Genomic DNA, 16,372 nt, shown 5'->3' with positions numbered 1-16,372 from the left:
CAGGGGTGGATCCCACGCTGTTTTACAAGGCAATCATCTAGTTTTCCCATTGGAGCGAGTTACCCGCCCACACCCGAGGAATGGATTATGACCCCTGTAAAACAGGGCATCCGTCCTTTCAAGGTTTAGCTAATGGGCTGGCAAGAGAAAGTTAGCCTAGGTGCACATGAGATTTAAAAAACAAAAACAATAACAGAAAACCCATAACAAACAAACAACACCCCCCCAAAAAAAAAAAAACAAAAAACCAACACCAACAAAAACCCTGATAAGTCTGGGTTCCGGCCTTGTCTCCTGAAGCTGTGTAGAGACAAGCACTCAGGGAAGAGAAATACTCCCAGCTGCTTTTTGAGACCTGGAGAGAACATTTCTTTCTTTTGTGGGGACATATGGAGTCTGATTTCCTTTATTATGTGGGAAACAAGATGTATCATTGTTCTGTTTCCTTGTCTCTGTAAATTGAGGACTTTGGTGTTCAGAATGAGAGGACCTGGCATAAATTTCCATGCCTTCATACATCAATTCATAACATGACTTTTTTTTTTTAATGTATAGATTTATCTGGAAATGTAAACAGTCTGGTGGTCAGAACTTGCTTTTAAAGATGTTGCTTGTCAAAAAGCCGTTTGGATTTTGGAGACGACAGAAGAGTTTCTGTCTCACTGGCTGATGCTTTTGGAAAACTGACAGCCCATCAAAAAAAAAAAAAAAAAAAAAAAAAAACGCAAGGAACTCTTATCAGTCCAAAGATTTGGGTTATATTTTTGTTTTAAAGATGCCTTTAAGGAGCTGGAGAGTTGGGGCTGTGGCTAGGAGCCGCCTGCTCCTGCTGAGGACAATCTGATTCCCAGGGTTCAGAACTGTTTGTAACTCTAATTCCAGGGGATCCAGAGACTGCACTGCATTGCAGGTACTGCATACACGTGAGGCACATATATACACGGAGGCAAACATTCATACACATAAAAGCAAAGAAGTCTTTTTAGAATTCCTTTAAACAATACTACGCCTGTGACAGAATACTCAGATAACCATGCTGACAATAACAGCTATAATGTTTTGAATAGTTACTAATCTCAGAGTCCACGGATGGGACTTTATATAACTTTGCTTCATGAATACTGCCCACAACCACACAGAGTATAGATGCTATCATTCATCCTATGAAAAACCTTCTGAGGAGGCTGAGGAAGAAGCTGTTGGCAAAGTGACAAGCCGGAGGTCTGGACCACAACCTCCAAGACACGGGTCAAAGGGCAACACAGCTGCATATACTTGTGATTCAGTGATGGAGAAACAGAGAGTGAAGGATTCTCCAGCAGGCTGGCCAGCCAGGCTAGCTGAATTGGTTCCCTGTGCTCCGGGATCAGGGAGATACTCTGTCTCAAAGACAAAGGTGGCCAGCCATCAAGGAAACCTGTCAGTGACCTCTGACCTTCATGTACAGCTGCACAAATGCACAGAAACCTTTTTCATTTTGGTAGAAAAATGCAATAGAAAAAGCGATTGTGTATGCTGACAGTGCAGCCCTGTAATCGACACCCACAGTGCTGTGCAGCAGAGCTCCAGACTGCTCTATCTTGCAAAACCAAAAACTGTACCAAGCAAGCAACTTCCATTTGTCTCTCCCTCTTACCCAGCTTTCCCCACACTGCCATTCTCCCTTCTGTTCTATCGCCTTTACCCATTCTCAGCCTATAACTTAAGAACCTGGGTCAAGTTTATCCCTTAGCTCATCAGGGTGGAATGGGAACAAAACACTTGTATGTTCTCTCTCTCTCTCTCTCTCTCTCTCTCTCTCTCTCTCTCTCTCTCTCTCTCTCTCTCTCTCCCTCTCTCTCTCTCTCTCCCCTCCCCCTTCCAGTTTGTGTGTGTGTGTGTGTGTTTGGAGACAGGGGTTCTCTATGTAACCCTGGCTGTCCTGGAACTTGCTCTGTAGACCAGGCTGACCTCAAACTCAAGAGATCCACCTGCCTCTGCCTTGTGAATGCTGGGACTAAAGACATGTGCTACCACCACCTGGTTCCATGTTTGTTTGTTTTTTAAATTCTTTTTTTTTTTATATTACACATATATGTGTGCATCTGTATGTGGGTGTATATACATGGGACTATGGGTGCCTGTAGATTCCAGAAGACAGGTTGGATCCCTTGGAGCTAGAGTTATAGGTGGTTGTGAGCTGCCTAATGTGGGTGTTGGGAACCGGAACTCAGGTTTCCGGCAAGAGCAGTATATTCTCCTAGCCACTAAGCCACCTCTCTATTCTCAAACATGTCTATCTGATTCAAATCCTGTGTGTTGTTAAAAGCTTTTGGGTTAATAATGTGCTGAGCATGTTTTGTGATTAGCTGAATCAGACTCCAATACAAAAAAAAACAAAAAACAAACCAGTCTCATTCAGCTGTGTTATTTGTGTTGGAGGGGGTGTGTCAAATTGCAGATTCCAAGTTCAGTCCAACAGGGTTAGATGCAGGAAGCCTGGAGAATGGCCAGGAATCACCTCATGATTCCCATGAGTTTGTGACCTTGTGCTTCTGCTGCTCTGAGTTGAAGTTGAAGGCCAGGTTACAAGTATATGCTTGCAAAGCATAAGACCCCCGGAGATCTCTTACAGAGTGTCCTCACGGAACTTAGTAGTGGACACTTCTCAGGTTAGACATCATTCAGTGGCCATCCATCCACTGTGGACAGAAGAGCAGCCTATGTCAGGCCTTGGGGAACCACTTAGGACAGGAAGGGAAGACTCCACCCCTGTGCTCTAAGAGCTTCCAGTTGTGGGAGCAGACAAGGAAGAAGAGCAGCAGCTGCCTCAGGACAGACAAGATCTGTGGCTGTATCGGCTTTTCCCAGTCAGCATTTTCCTCACCACACTCACACCTCCATAGACATGAGGCTGTGCACCCAGCACCCAGTACACACATTCCATGACAGTTGCCCCAGGGCTCAAGCCCTGCCAGTTTTGATTCTACAGTGACCAATTGTGTCATTTGTCATTGAAGATCCCTGGTCAGTGCACGGGCAATGCTTCCGGCCTATAGGTCTGAGACTCTGATTCCTGGAAGTAAGGGGCAACATATTGGCGCTCCTGTCATCTGTATGGGGCAGGGGGAAGCCACAGGCTCTAGATTTTGTGACAGTAAACTCATTCCTGGTGACAATAGGCACATAGCTTAATTGTAAAGCACTAACACGTGGATGGCCACGTAGCTTAATTGTAAAGCACTAACCTGGCATACTAGAGGCCTGGGTTTGATTCCCAGCACCACAAACAAATGACGGCTCAGAATGGCCCTGAGGTAACATGAACCTCCTCCCCCCTAAAGCCTTTTCAGGAGAATGCAGATAGATGAAGATTTCTAGGGAAAGTGGTTATGGGTGACATGGGAAGATTGATCACAGTGGCAGGAAACAGTCACAGTTTCTGGCATTCAGAACCTGAAGTCTTTTGTACCTTTTTGCTTCTCTAGATCACACAGAGACCAGTTTGCCAGGAGCTGACACTACTACAAATTCTTCCTCTTTCAGACCAGGGTGGAACTCAGGCTTCACACGTTTGAGGCAAGTCCTCTGATACTGAGCTGCACACCCAGCTCAAATGGATACTATACTTCCCCAACTCTGCCTGCTTTCAGATGCCAAAACTGTTGGATATTCAAGGGTGTTCTCTGGCACGTGCGGATAGGGGGTGTTGCTGTGTGCAGAGAGAGAGCGCTACCTCAGTACCTGCTTCTTAAGGTGACACCCATTCCAACGTGACACCGGGCCTTTTGCTCAATTGTTTCGAGTGAATTTCTAACATTTTTCTTTAAAAATATTTTTATATTTGGGGGAGGATGACTCAGAACCAGGGTTCTCTTTGAGCCCTGTGGGTTCCGGGGATCAAACTCGGGCCATCGGGCTTAGAAGGAACGCCTTGACCCCCTGGGTATCTTGTAGCCTGTGCTTTTGTCGGTGTTAACCACTGTCAAGTTTCCAGGCCAGATGTTGGCTTTGAGTGGGCCTGAGGTCAACCTTGGGAGTCTTCCTAAACTGTTCCCTCCTGATGTTTTAAGACAGTCTGGAGCTTGGTAAATCAGCCTGGTGGTCCTCGCTACCTTAGTCCCATCAGTCCCATCATTACAGGTACACCATATGCCCAGCTTTTGGTAACCCCCTACCTAAACACTCCCCCCCTTTCTTTACCATCCATCAGTTATCCTACTGGCAGAATTCTTGGACAGTTTGGTTGTGATGTTCACTCTAGCATGGGAGTCTGGGTGCTGTGACTCTTTGGTTGCTAAACGGGGATCTCTTTAAGAGGGGGTCCCCCCCACTTCGGTCTGACTGCTACATTTGAGGTGGCCTTGTTCATCTGCTTAAGTCTTTGACTGCCCTGGGATTCACTGAACCAAGCCACCACCTCCCTAGTAGGGACTCTACAACCTTGCTCCCACCTCAGCACTTCTGCTGTACGCTCGCTCTGCTCTCATTCCGAGGTCATTTCCTGTACCTGACAAACTCCTGATGCTTCAAAGTGTCTAAAGATGACGTCCCAGTGGAGTTATTCAACCTCCTTGGTCATCATCTGCCCTTTCCCACAGAACTGCTGTGATAGGTCTTGTCTGCCCTCCTCTGTCATTGCTGGTTTCTGGCTGTCCTTTTCACTAGGTTGGGAGCCTCTCTTGAGGGTTAGGTCAGTTACCCAGTACCTGGGATCTCCCAAACCATGCACCTAGACAATGCATTGTAGAATATTGGCCTCGAGTGTGAAGGCTGTAGCATTGAGGGAGAGGAGAGAGGGAGGGGAAGAGAGCAGATGGAATAAGAAGCTACAGTTTTACTGGTTGTGATTGGACTTTTTTTTTTTTCTTTAAGTTTTGCTACTGTACATGAATGCTGGGTCCATAAGTCACTGACACATGCAGTGAGGGTTCATACCAATTGGTCCCAGGGACCTGGAATCTTGCCATTCACACTGTCAAACTGTGTGGGACCCTGGCTCACAACTCTTTAGGTTCTTTACCATTCAACGTGGTTGAAGCCTACAGCATGCTTGTATATGTGGGTGTAGTCAGGCGAGGACTTACTGTAGCAGGGAACATAGTGATGTGTCCCTGACCTCATGAAGTCTTCACCTAATGCAGGAAAATGCACTAAACGATCATCTCTAGGAAGGATAAAGTATAAACGAGCATGTGGCCCAGAGCAGTAGCCCAGTTGCAAGGCAGGTACAATATGGAAGAACATTCAGCAGGAGGCTCAGTAAAAACCTGGTGGGGGCAGGAAAAGAGTGACCAGGGCACAGGGCAGTTTGTTCCCAGTGGAACTCAGATCTGGGCAATTGACAGGACAGGACAGAAGATGGAATTAGACATTTTATCTTCAAGTGTCTTTTTGCATCCTTGATCCTTCCCAGGTCAGTTGACCAATACCCAAGTCTCCAGCAGGACACAATGGCTGACCTTGTGTGAATGACTTAACGGTTTAAGGAAAATCAAATATGTCATATTTGTGGTGTAAGAAGGCGTGTTGTAGAGAGAGAAGACAGAGTCAGAATAGGGGCAGGGGCGGTTCAAGCAGGTGAGAGCTTGGAGAACAGGTGGTCTTAGTTTTGTCTTTTTAATTTGTTTCTGTTTTGTCAGGACAGGGTTTCTCTGTGTAATCCTGGCTGTCCTAGAACTCACTATGCAGGTTAGGCTGGCCTCAAAGTCAGAGAGATCCCTCTGGCTCTGCCTCCCGAGTGGAGTGCTGGGATTGAAGGCGTGTGCTGCCACATTGAGTTGATTGTATTTTTATACCTTTACAAAATATTTTCTGTATTTGAGACAAGATCTTGTTATATAGACCAGATTGCCCTAGAATTTACTATATAGCCCAGGCTGGCCTCAGACTTGGGGCAAACCTCAGCCTCAACTTCCTCAGTCCTATTTCCAGAGATAAGTTCTCATTTGTAGCTTGATGAAGGCATTGGTGCATGCACACATACACACATATACAAAACCGATGCGGAGGTCAGAGACAACTTCTGTAGCTGCTTCCTTCTACCACAGGTCCTGGGGGGGGGGGGGGTCGCTGGGGTCACCAGCTTCCAGACAAGTGCTTCTCTCCATTGAGGCCTCATTTTAGCTTTAGAGATGCTAAACAAAACTTGGGCTTCAGGGTCAGTTAACCATCTTAAGAAACATGTGACAAGGAGAAAAGAATAGGGCTAGAATCTAAGCCTTTCCTACAAATCCCAACTCCTGCCCCTAGTCAGTGAACCCAGCATGTAACTGAGGAGAACAGCACCTACCCAAGGCCATCAGAAAAAGTTGAACATTTAATGTACTCCTCTTTTTTCTTTTTTTTCGAGACAGGGTTTCTCTGTGTAGCCCTGGCTGTCCTGGCACTCACTTTGTAGACCAGGCTGGCCTCGAACTCAGAAATCCGCCTGCCTCTGCCTCCCGAGTGCTGGGATTAAAGGTGTGCACCACCACTGCCCGGCCCTATTTTACATACTATGTATTTACATTTTTAATTTTAAAGACTAGTTTATCTGTATTGTTATTTCAGAGATATTAATATGCAAGATAAAGCTGAAAATAATAAAAAAAATGCCAAGTAGAAGCTACATCAAAAAATAAATTTACCAGCAAAATTGGGAAAAGATAAACTGTGCCATGCTGGAATTTGAGTTTTTCCACTCACAATCCTTAAGGACTGTTAGTAGAAACACCAAAATGTAACAGTATAATATGTGAGTGACATCTTAAGTCTTTAAAAGAACCACAACAGTTTCTAAAAGCAATACAAGCAGGGGACACTTGATACTTAGGCACCCTTTTGCTTTGTGATGCACATCATGTAGCCAGGTGATGGGGTGGTGGTGCACGCCCTAAATTCCTCTACTGAGGAGGCAGAGGGATGCAGATTTCTGTGAGTTTGAGGTCAGTGTGGTCTACAGAGAAGAGAGAGTTCCAGGACAGTCATGACTACACAGAGAAACCCTATTTCAAAAAAAAAAAAAAAAAAAAAGGAATTTACTGGAGGCATGGGAGGTAAAAGATGATGACCCGTTTTATGGTTTTTATTTTAACATTCGATTTGTAGTAATAATTAAGTGGAAATTTAACAGTATTTTAAAATTTAATCCAGCAGTCATTTACTTCTACTGCCAGGTAATTTTCAGACACTAATATATCTCAAGGGTGAACCCACATGAACCACAAAGCACATTCTATCTGGCCTTTGACAGGCAAGCCATTGCGTGGTCATAAGCATGCAAAAGATCTGAAGCGGGTGGCCTGTGCACCTGACTGGAAATGGGGGTAGAACCTGGGTGGGGGTAGCCTGCTGAGCACCCTGGGAAAGTCCTAAGCTCCTGCCTCAAAGCCAACTCAGAGAGGCTGTGAGAGTCCAGCTCCCAAAATTTCCTTAATGTCTGGAGAAGACTCTCCTAGCCTTCCATTCCTTCCCTAAACCTCCTTAAGCTCCGTGCCTTTTAGAAGCTATGGAGCACAGAGCCATTGGTGTGGAACAGAACACAAGCTTTTGTGTGGTTGCTATTCAGCTCTAGTCAGGCCTGTCCTGAGAGCACTGGGAACCCTGTGTGTCCGAATCCCTCTAGGGTAGTAGTTCTCAGTCTGTGGGTGGAGACCCCTTTGGTGGGTCACATAGCAGGTATCCTGCATAGCCGATGTTTACATTATGATTCATAACATCAGTAACATTACAGCTATGACGTAGCAACGAAATAATTGCATGGCTGGGGTCCCCACATCATGAGGAACTGTATTAAAGGGTCACAGCATCAGGACAGGGTTGTCCGCCACAAGTGCAGGTACCTTTCCAGACTCCATTCTTCCTCTCTAAGACATCAAACTTGCCCATGAGGTTTTAAAGATCAAAGAAAGCATTCAATGGCCCTACAGGCCCTCAGTCAATGAGAACGGTTAGTGGCTTAACCGCTGCCCCTGAATCACCTCTGCAGTGATAGGTCTACCACCACCCAAATACAGGCATCTTTATTCCAATTGCTACTGTACCACCAGGGTCACAGTTACCATGATTATGGTTATCTCATAGCCATTCATGTTGCTACTGATATTGTTAGCCAAATAGCCAAAGATACTTTTATAAAAACATTTTACAATTTATTTGGGGGTGCAGGGCATGAAAGTACCACAGCATACATGGGGAGGGGAGGTAGGGTACAATTTTCAAAGATCAGTTCTCTCCATCTACTATATGTGTTGCAGGGAACTGAATTCAGCTTGTCAGACTTGGAGATAAGAACCTTTACCCACTGAGCTGTCTGCCTCCCCGGCATGGCCAAATAGAGCATGGCAATGGAGAACACAAGCCTAACTGGGTTAGATTTCAGAGTGGCTTTAATGGTTTGAGAGACATTAGCATTGATAATAGGAGTCCAGGTAGATACAAACTGAACTAAGCAGCCACAGGTTATAAACAGGACTGTCTCTTTAAGAAACTAGATTCAAGGTCTGGAGAAATGGCTCAGTGGTTAAGAGTACTGGCTGCTTTTCCAGAGGTCCTGGGTTCAACTCTCAACACCCACAGGGCAGCTCACAACTGTCTATAACTGTCCTCTCTTTTGTATGCAGTCATAACACAGACAAAATACCCATATGTGGAAAAATAAATAAATCTTAAAGAAAGGAAGGATGAAAAGAAAACTAGATTCTGGAATGCTAGATATCTGACAAAGACAAATAAATTTTTGATAATTTAGAAAGGCAGAGAAAACTGCTCTCTCTTTTTTTCTTTGAAACTGCTCATTAAATATCCAGATCAGAAAAATGGCAAATGGTCAGAATAGTCTATAAAAACAGAATGAATTCTCAGAATGTGAAAAAGGGGAGAGACAGACGGATGAAGGGACAGTGCTCACACTTAGCTTTGTAAAGAGGAAGCATAAAATGACCTAGCTCTCACTCTATGTGGAAAAGGAAAGAAAGGTGTTATCCTCGGTAAGACTAACACAGGAAATGGGGGTGGGGGTGGGGTAACCACTCTGGAGCACAGCTTTGGAGGGGCGCCAGGCTGGCAAGGTTGATGCAAAGGAAGAGGAGAGCTGAGGTAAACCTCGGAGATGATCTTCTTCATCTGTGACCAGTCTGTGCAGGTGGAGGTCTCCATGGACCAAAGTATAAGGGAGATCCACAGTCCTTTCTATTTAAAAAGCTGTCCTCAAAGCCTCTGATATAAGATAGGCAGGTAACAAGAGTTACCTTGAAAATATCTGGGAGAATGACCCAACTGGAGAGAAGCCTTTGTTCTCAATATCTTGGATAAGGAAGATCAGGCAACACAAAAGCTACTTATTAAGGATTTCTCTGAGTATTGAAATCTAAAGGGGTTTCTAAATTTGCTAGGGAATTCAATCTTCTGGTTATAGTTCCTTAATTTGTTTTTGTTTTCTTTTCCTCAAAGTGGCTTTACTAAATGATTTGTGCATAAAATTCATCCATCGTCGGTGTATATTTTATTAGTGTTTCAGTAACTACATAGTGGCTATTCCATTTCTGATTCTCCTTCCCCCTTCTGTGTTTTTCTAGTGCAGGGACAGAGTACAGGGTCTCTCACACTGTGCCCTTAGCATACATGGCTAAATGCATAAATATTTTTATTTAGTTTAGAATACTTCACGGTAGGCTTGAGAGATATCTCATTGTTAGAAAGCTTGTCAAGGAAACAGGAAACCTGGGCTTGGTCCTTAGTACCACAAAAAGCTAGGGCTTCTGGGAAACTCCAGCCTGGAGGTGGAAGTGGGGACCAGAAGTCATCCTGGGTAACCAACTAATCAACCAAACAGTATTCCATGTCAAACATAAGCCGCGTTTGCTGACAGAAAGCCCAACAGTAAATGCCACATTACCCTGAAGTCTAGCCATTCAAGAGGCCTTCCAGGGGACGGGTAATGACAAGGTCAGGACAGGACTGGGATCGCAGGGAAGGTGGGGTGGGCACCCAGAGGCTGTTCCTTCTCCTTGTTCCATTTTGTTCAAGATCAGACGTGTGTCTGCGTACACATCTGAACTACCTGTCCTATTTGAATTTGATTATAATGGAAATACTTTTAAGATCTTATCTGGGGGCTGAGGAGACAGCTCAGTGGGCTAAGTCTTTCTGAACAAGCATGAAGAACTGAATTTGGATCCCTCACGTGCATGTAAAAGCTGGGTGCTGTAGGCAGTGGTATATGTCTGCATCCCCAATGGAGCTGGGGCGACCCGGGGTCTGCTGGTCAGCTAGTCTAGCAAAATGGCAAGCTCTAGGCTCAGTGAGAGAACATCTCTCAAAAAATAAGGTAGACAACAAGAGAGGAAGACGTCTGGTACTGATCCCTCGTCTCACATGGGCACACACCAGCATGCACACCAGCACAATACCCACACACAGACACACGTCACACCCACAAACACAAAGTTAACATATACAGTCCATTATTTGTGTGAGTATTTACTGGTATACAGAAGAAACCACGTTTGTACTATTTCATTTAAGAATGGGGGTCATAGCTTTATAACGATCTTGCATGTGAGAGATTTCCAAACCCTTTCTGGGGTCTTAGGTCTGACTATAAGACTCCTGGGATTTACCCAGCAACAAGAATAATACTTAAAAAAAAATTTTTTTTTTAGATATAGGGGAAAATGTGAATACAAAGTAAAGCTATTTCGTTATACTACCTTTAAGAATAGGTTTTAAAGCATTATATAAAGATTAAACCAATAATTTAAAAAGTTACCAACCCTAACCTATAAAAAAAATAAAAACAAAAACAAACCAAACAAAAATCCTCTTCTCCCTTAACACTGGACTGGCCATTTGCCTCTAAAAGCAATGCAGTTAGTTTTAAGCAGTGGGGAAAATTCACTACCATGCTTTAAATGCGTTTTTCTTTCTTTTATAATTGTAATTTGGTATATATCAAATCTGTCATAAAGTCTGTGTTGATGCCCTCAGATTTCCTAAGGGCTGGACTTTTCAGAGCTGGTATAGTGTACAGCTCTGAAAACTTTAAATGAACAGGGACACAAAGGGAAAAAGCAATTACTAGGAATCTCAGAAGTAGATCTCTGAATCTTTCACTTTTACCCGGGATTTACCCGGTGCTGTTGCTATTCAGAAATAGATGGGAAAGGCTGTGTGGGATGGGTGGCTGGGCGTGGACGGGGACACGCTGTCACCACTTAGTGGTGCAAATCTTTCCATGGACAAAGACAACAACCAAGTCTTTGGGTGGTTTGTTTGATCTGTGTGAAAGGGTGGCAGTGGGCTTTCTGGCGCTTGAGCAAGCGGGAACAATATTTTTGGCTGGAGAGATTTCTCCAGACTTCTCTCGGGGAGCCTTCAAGAGAGCCATCTGGATCCAACAGTGTTTCTTTTTGTAAAGCTCCTCTGCACTTGGAAGCGTAAAGGAAAGGTGCGGAGCTGCGACCACACCTATGAGAACTACTTGCCTTCTGTATTTAGAAGGGGTGATTTAGTACAGCTGGCAGTCCGAGAGGAAAGGAAGCAACTCCTTTATGCGTTAATAAGAGATCGCTTGTAATTGATGTTCCCCGCATAGGAAGTGTTTATTAATGTCAGCTCATTAGTCCACACTATTGCTCCTTCATGAGTAAAACCGGAACGTTCCAGTTACGTGACACTTATGGCGGTAACGTCACTACTGACCTTGTCTTGACCTTTATAACTGTTAATGGGACCTGGATCTTGAGCGAACACTCCCCACTCCCTCGGTGTTTAGTCAGCTAGTGAAGCTGTAATGAATGAAAACTGCTAAAAATGTTCACACAAAATCCTTCCAAACCCACATGACACACTCAGGGCAGTGATGGGATTAAAAAGAGATCGCCTGAAAAATGGAATTAAACTCAGGTTTGTAGCCAGATATAGCAGAAAAGTCATCATAAATACGATACATATATCCGCTATTCCTTCATACTCTCCACGCCGGAAGGAAGTGGCAACTCTTATGTTATGTTACGATCTCCTTTGATTGTGCCTCCTTCAGCAGCACAGATACTAAAATTGGAAAGACACTGCGAAGATTAGTTTTGCCCTTCTGCAAAGATGACATTCAAGTTCAGGAAGAATTCTGTGTTCTTACATGTTGGGGAAAAAAAAAAGATTTTCTTTGATGAGTGATCATTTTTAGAAGGCAACAAGCTATTTCTCGAGCTGTCATCTTTGTCTAGCAAGCGATGAATGAGGGGAAAGCCTGAGCAGCAACGTCATAATTCAGATGTGAAAAATACACAGGGTCAAATATGCTTTTATATATTGTATTAATACATATTTTACAGGTACTAGATTCTATGTAATTACAGTTTCTGTTGATCCCAACAGTAACTAATGACTTGAGAAGTTCCCACTATACTTATCCAGGTTTCACATTATGTAAAATTCTTAGTGGATTAAAAAAAGAAAAACAAGAAAAACAAGAGAGCTATGTTTCTTCATTAAGCAAACACTAAATCCAGTTCTGAATGGAGAATTTCCAGATATTATAAAATCTCCACAATGAAAAAAAAAGATATATAAATGACAAATGGATAATTTTAAAGAAAATCCTTTATACTTTTAAAGCAAATCACACGGAAATGATTTATCCCAGCTAACACATTTTACCAAATGTAGTAGAAGAACTAATGGTTTGCAGGTTGTATTTCAGAATACATTTTTTTTCTAGAAGGAAGGAAGAATCTGTCTGGTTAACAATGTTAGTTAAATTATAAATACTTTACATCCTGGGAATTAAAACAGGAATAGAGCATATGTTGAATGACCTTTTAGTAACGGATTTTAATAAGAGAAACCAAGCTGAAGTTCCAAATTTTAGCCAACAACTACTTCTGTTCTTATTAACAGGGATGGCTGTGCCAGGTAAAACTGACTAATCTCAACCTATCTTTTGAGCACCATTACCTGCCAAAGGGTCATAGAAGAGGTGAGTTGAGTAGCGTTATTTTTCTAGGGTGAATTGTTTTCTCACGTGCTCTCATACTAAGTGCATCAGACTCAATTTCCATGGAACTGCTAACTAAGAGAAAGGAACACAGGATGATGAAAGTCTGAGCCCCAACAACTCACCTGCTCGTGACATAAGCCTTCCCACGGTTGTCATTTAGAGAGATGGGGAAGAAAATGTAGGACTTTTCACTATTGCCACGATCAGAAAACATAACTGACCCACTGTTAACTGCCAGCTCTGGCCACGCTTCGGTGTAATTGAAGACGGGGGTGGGAGAAAAGCAAGGGTACATCGTAGTGCCTTTTTGGACTGTTTCTACTTAAAGGAATTAATTAAATGAAATTTTCATCAGAGGAGAGGGATAGGGCCTCGGGGAAACTCATGAGCACCTCACCAGGACGCAAGCCATCCATTTTCCAGCCTTGGGAGTCATCTGTGCTTTGGACAAAATATCCGGGAGTTCGTATTTTTCATAAATGGTACTCATTTGAACTAAGACAGATGAAATGTTTGTTGGAGGTGATACTTCCTACTGCCGTGAGCTTTTTTTATAGGGGATCTCTGCCAAAATAACCCACACACTATTTAAACCACACGAGCCCCTCAAGACCCAAGGCACCTACCTGCAGGCCCAATGTTTGAGGCCAGCTAGTTTATAGGCGCAGTGAAAGGATCATGCTAACTGGATAAAATAACCATATGTCCCCACCGGAGGCTCCATTACTTGAGTCATTTAAGCCTCTCTGGACAAAAAGCACCAGGGCCATTTGCTGTTGGAAATCAAACCTCCACAAAGTGGACATAGGAGAAATGACCTAATAGGTAATGCCGGCTTCTGTGTTAAGGAAAGCTGGCCTGCCACACTGTTGTGAAAGCGAATGCCCTAATTATACCCCAACAAGAGGGGCACTTCTTATTTGGAGAATGAAAAGGGAAAAAAAGCCCAGATTTAACATTTACATCACCATTATCAAAGGCCTGGGCAATTTTCCCTAGGAATAATATTTTCGAGATATAATGGAAAAAGTGTGTGTGGGGTGGGGTGGGGTGGGGCACAGTTTGTAGTCTTTATTCAGGAACTTAAGAGGCAGAAAGGGAGTGTTTCTGGTCTGACTTTTGTTTGGGAGCTGGTGAGGTGTGTGTGTGTGGGTTAACCTTTACCATCTGCTTATAAGGCCAGGTATCCATCTCAAGGGAGCACATGCTGCCTCAGTTTACTCTCTCAATATGCATTTACTGCTTGCACACTGTCCGCTGGTATAAGGCAGAATAGAGGAAAAGGATACATAGAGTGAATGTGTGTGTGTGTGTGTGTGTGTGTGTGCGCGTGTGTGTGTGTACACTTGTGCGTGTGTGTATATGTGTGTGTGTGTTTCTGCATACATACAGGTATGTGGGAAGGACATGATGGGGTTCGCATGTGTGGATTAAAGATTGCACAGCTTTTCTTTCTAGGTAAATATGTTCATTTACTGCAATCCTCATTTTGGATTGAAATACAGAAACAAATGTGAAATACAATTTCAACTTAAAATTACTTTTCTGTGAAATAGATAATTTTTTGATGGCCACCATTGACATGAAATGAAAAAAAAAAAAACAAACCAACCCTATTTTTCGTAAATTTGGTATATTGTCCAAATAGGATCTTTCCTATGTAGATATTCTGCCTTTGGATATTAAGCGTGTGTCTGTACAAAGGTTAGTCCGTGTGTGGAGCAGGGGGTGGAGAGGAAGAGGGAGGTGGTATGCTTGGTCAGGGTTGAAGGCAGACATCCACAGGGAATGACCTACTTAATGTTGTCACCCATTTGTCCAAGTCGTGGGACTTTCATGTGTCCTTGCAGCCAGGGATCATGTAAAGGACACTTCTCACATGGGTGTCACAGACCCACCACTGAAAACCAGATTTTGCTTCTCTGCTGTGTTTTTATTTATTTATTTTCACAAGGGTGAGTATTTAACATCTAGGACCTTACTAATCTTTTAGCACCCTTCCTCTCCTAAGCAGTTTTGAGTGGAGGGCATGGCAACTCCATTCCTTACAGAAGTCACGGGCTGAGGTGAGATTATCTCCAGGACAGATTTATAAAAGCAACGTCCCCCCATCCCTCTGAAAAAGAGGCAAACGGTATTATTGCAAATAACCTTTAAGATAATTAACTAACAATGCTGCAACTAGCATAAAATCTTCCTTCAGGCGACACCTAATTTAAGTGTTACTGGCACAAAGTGGAGACAGATTGTGCATTACCACCGCAATATTTACATAGCAGAAACCCACAGAGCGGGAAACGCCAGGCTCAATGAAGCACTAAATTAGAACAACCGTACCCAGTGTTAATTTGCCTTTCATTCTTTCCAAATCTCGGGTCCAGAAATCGGTACAAATCCATCTACAACCTCCTACTCCTAAATGACTAAACCCGAGGAGATGTTAGGACTTTTTCTTTTACCCCACCCCTCCCCACCCCCCAATTAAAATAACTTGAAATTTATTTCTTCTCTCCACAAGAACCATGTGGTCAAACTGTGATTGTTTCGTTGCAACGCGCTCCTACTTTGATCTGAAATCACTCTCATACAAGCGCCGTGTCGAAGACGACACGGCAGAGCCTATTCTGAGACTGCCAATACAGCTTATGAAGAAAATAAATAAGACGAGACAGGGGGACCAATTAGTGAGATATTTAGGGAAAGGAATAGTTGTCTACCTTCCGCAATTTTCTCATTGATAAATTTTATTTCCGTTCCACATTTCCCGTTTCTCCTGCCAAATGTAATGAGTTTTCCTTAAACCATCCTTGTCTGTAATATTTTAAACTCCAGCACCACTCAAATCGAGGTATCAACAAAAACATTTACCTTTCCCAGCTGCTGGTGTTCTTTGAAGGCAGCAATCAGCTCTTCAGCCCACTGAATTTTTTCTGGGGTTGGAGTAAACTGTTCCTGTACCACTGCGATCTGGTTAGGGTGGATCACCTGTTTACCTGCAAAGAGAGCAACCACACTGGAGGCTCAGGGCAGGCCAGATGCACCCAGCTGGGGACATCCCTGGATGCTTCATAGAGTGGGTGCTGAGGAACTGAACAGTACAAAGTAAGACCTGCAATCAGACACACTTTCCCAGAAAACCACATAAGAGCAAACACAAGTATGGGAGTTACTGCACTCTAGATTTACGTAGACGTGCGCCTCCAGCGTAGAAAAGCTCGCATTTTTAGTTACAGGTGGCTAGATTGGGCAGCTTGTTAAATAACTACTTTCCTTGGATTTTAACTGGAGAATGTCTGCAAGTTATCCATTATTTTGAGTTAAAGGTAGAGTGAAATTAAATGAGAATTCTCTCAAATTGTCTAAGCTGTCTAGTGCTTGTTTGCAGGAGGGAGGGGCGGGGGGGGGCTTGTGGTG

The 16,372-nt window shown here is 43.5% G+C and overlaps 1 protein-coding gene, 1 long non-coding RNA gene and 1 other non-coding gene across 11 annotated transcripts in view; 2 read left to right on the top strand and 1 right to left on the bottom strand.

Annotated features, from left to right (window-relative positions):
- Positions 1-16,372, bottom strand: part of Clybl (citrate lyase beta like) — a 231,241-nt gene that overhangs the window by 2,086 nt on the left and 212,783 nt on the right. For all 9 annotated transcript variants that reach the window (XM_011245173.3, XM_011245172.3, NM_029556.3 and 6 more), the window contains one exon: positions 15,827-15,951. In XM_011245173.3, the coding sequence (XP_011243475.1) occupies positions 15,827-15,951 (125 nt within the window). The remainder of the gene's footprint in view (positions 1-15,826; positions 15,952-16,372) is intronic.
- Gm5089 (predicted gene 5089) overlaps positions 1-16,372 on the top strand; it is an 85,468-nt gene that overhangs the window by 50,998 nt on the left and 18,098 nt on the right. Inside the window, exon 2 of the long non-coding RNA NR_033326.1 lies at positions 12,859-12,937. This is a non-coding gene — a long non-coding RNA (predicted gene 5089). The remainder of the gene's footprint in view (positions 1-12,858; positions 12,938-16,372) is intronic.
- Gm25464 lies at positions 11,989-12,095 on the top strand. Its single transcript, XR_003951250.1, has one exon. It is a non-coding gene; the product is annotated as a U6 spliceosomal RNA (small nuclear RNA).

Source organism: Mus musculus, chromosome 14 (genome assembly GCF_000001635.26).
Source record: "Mus musculus strain C57BL/6J chromosome 14, GRCm38.p6 C57BL/6J".
Classification (NCBI taxonomy): domain Eukaryota; kingdom Metazoa; phylum Chordata; class Mammalia; order Rodentia; family Muridae; genus Mus; species Mus musculus.
The sequence above is the reverse complement of the archived record's forward strand: the minus strand, read 5'-3'. Positions and strand labels throughout refer to the sequence as shown.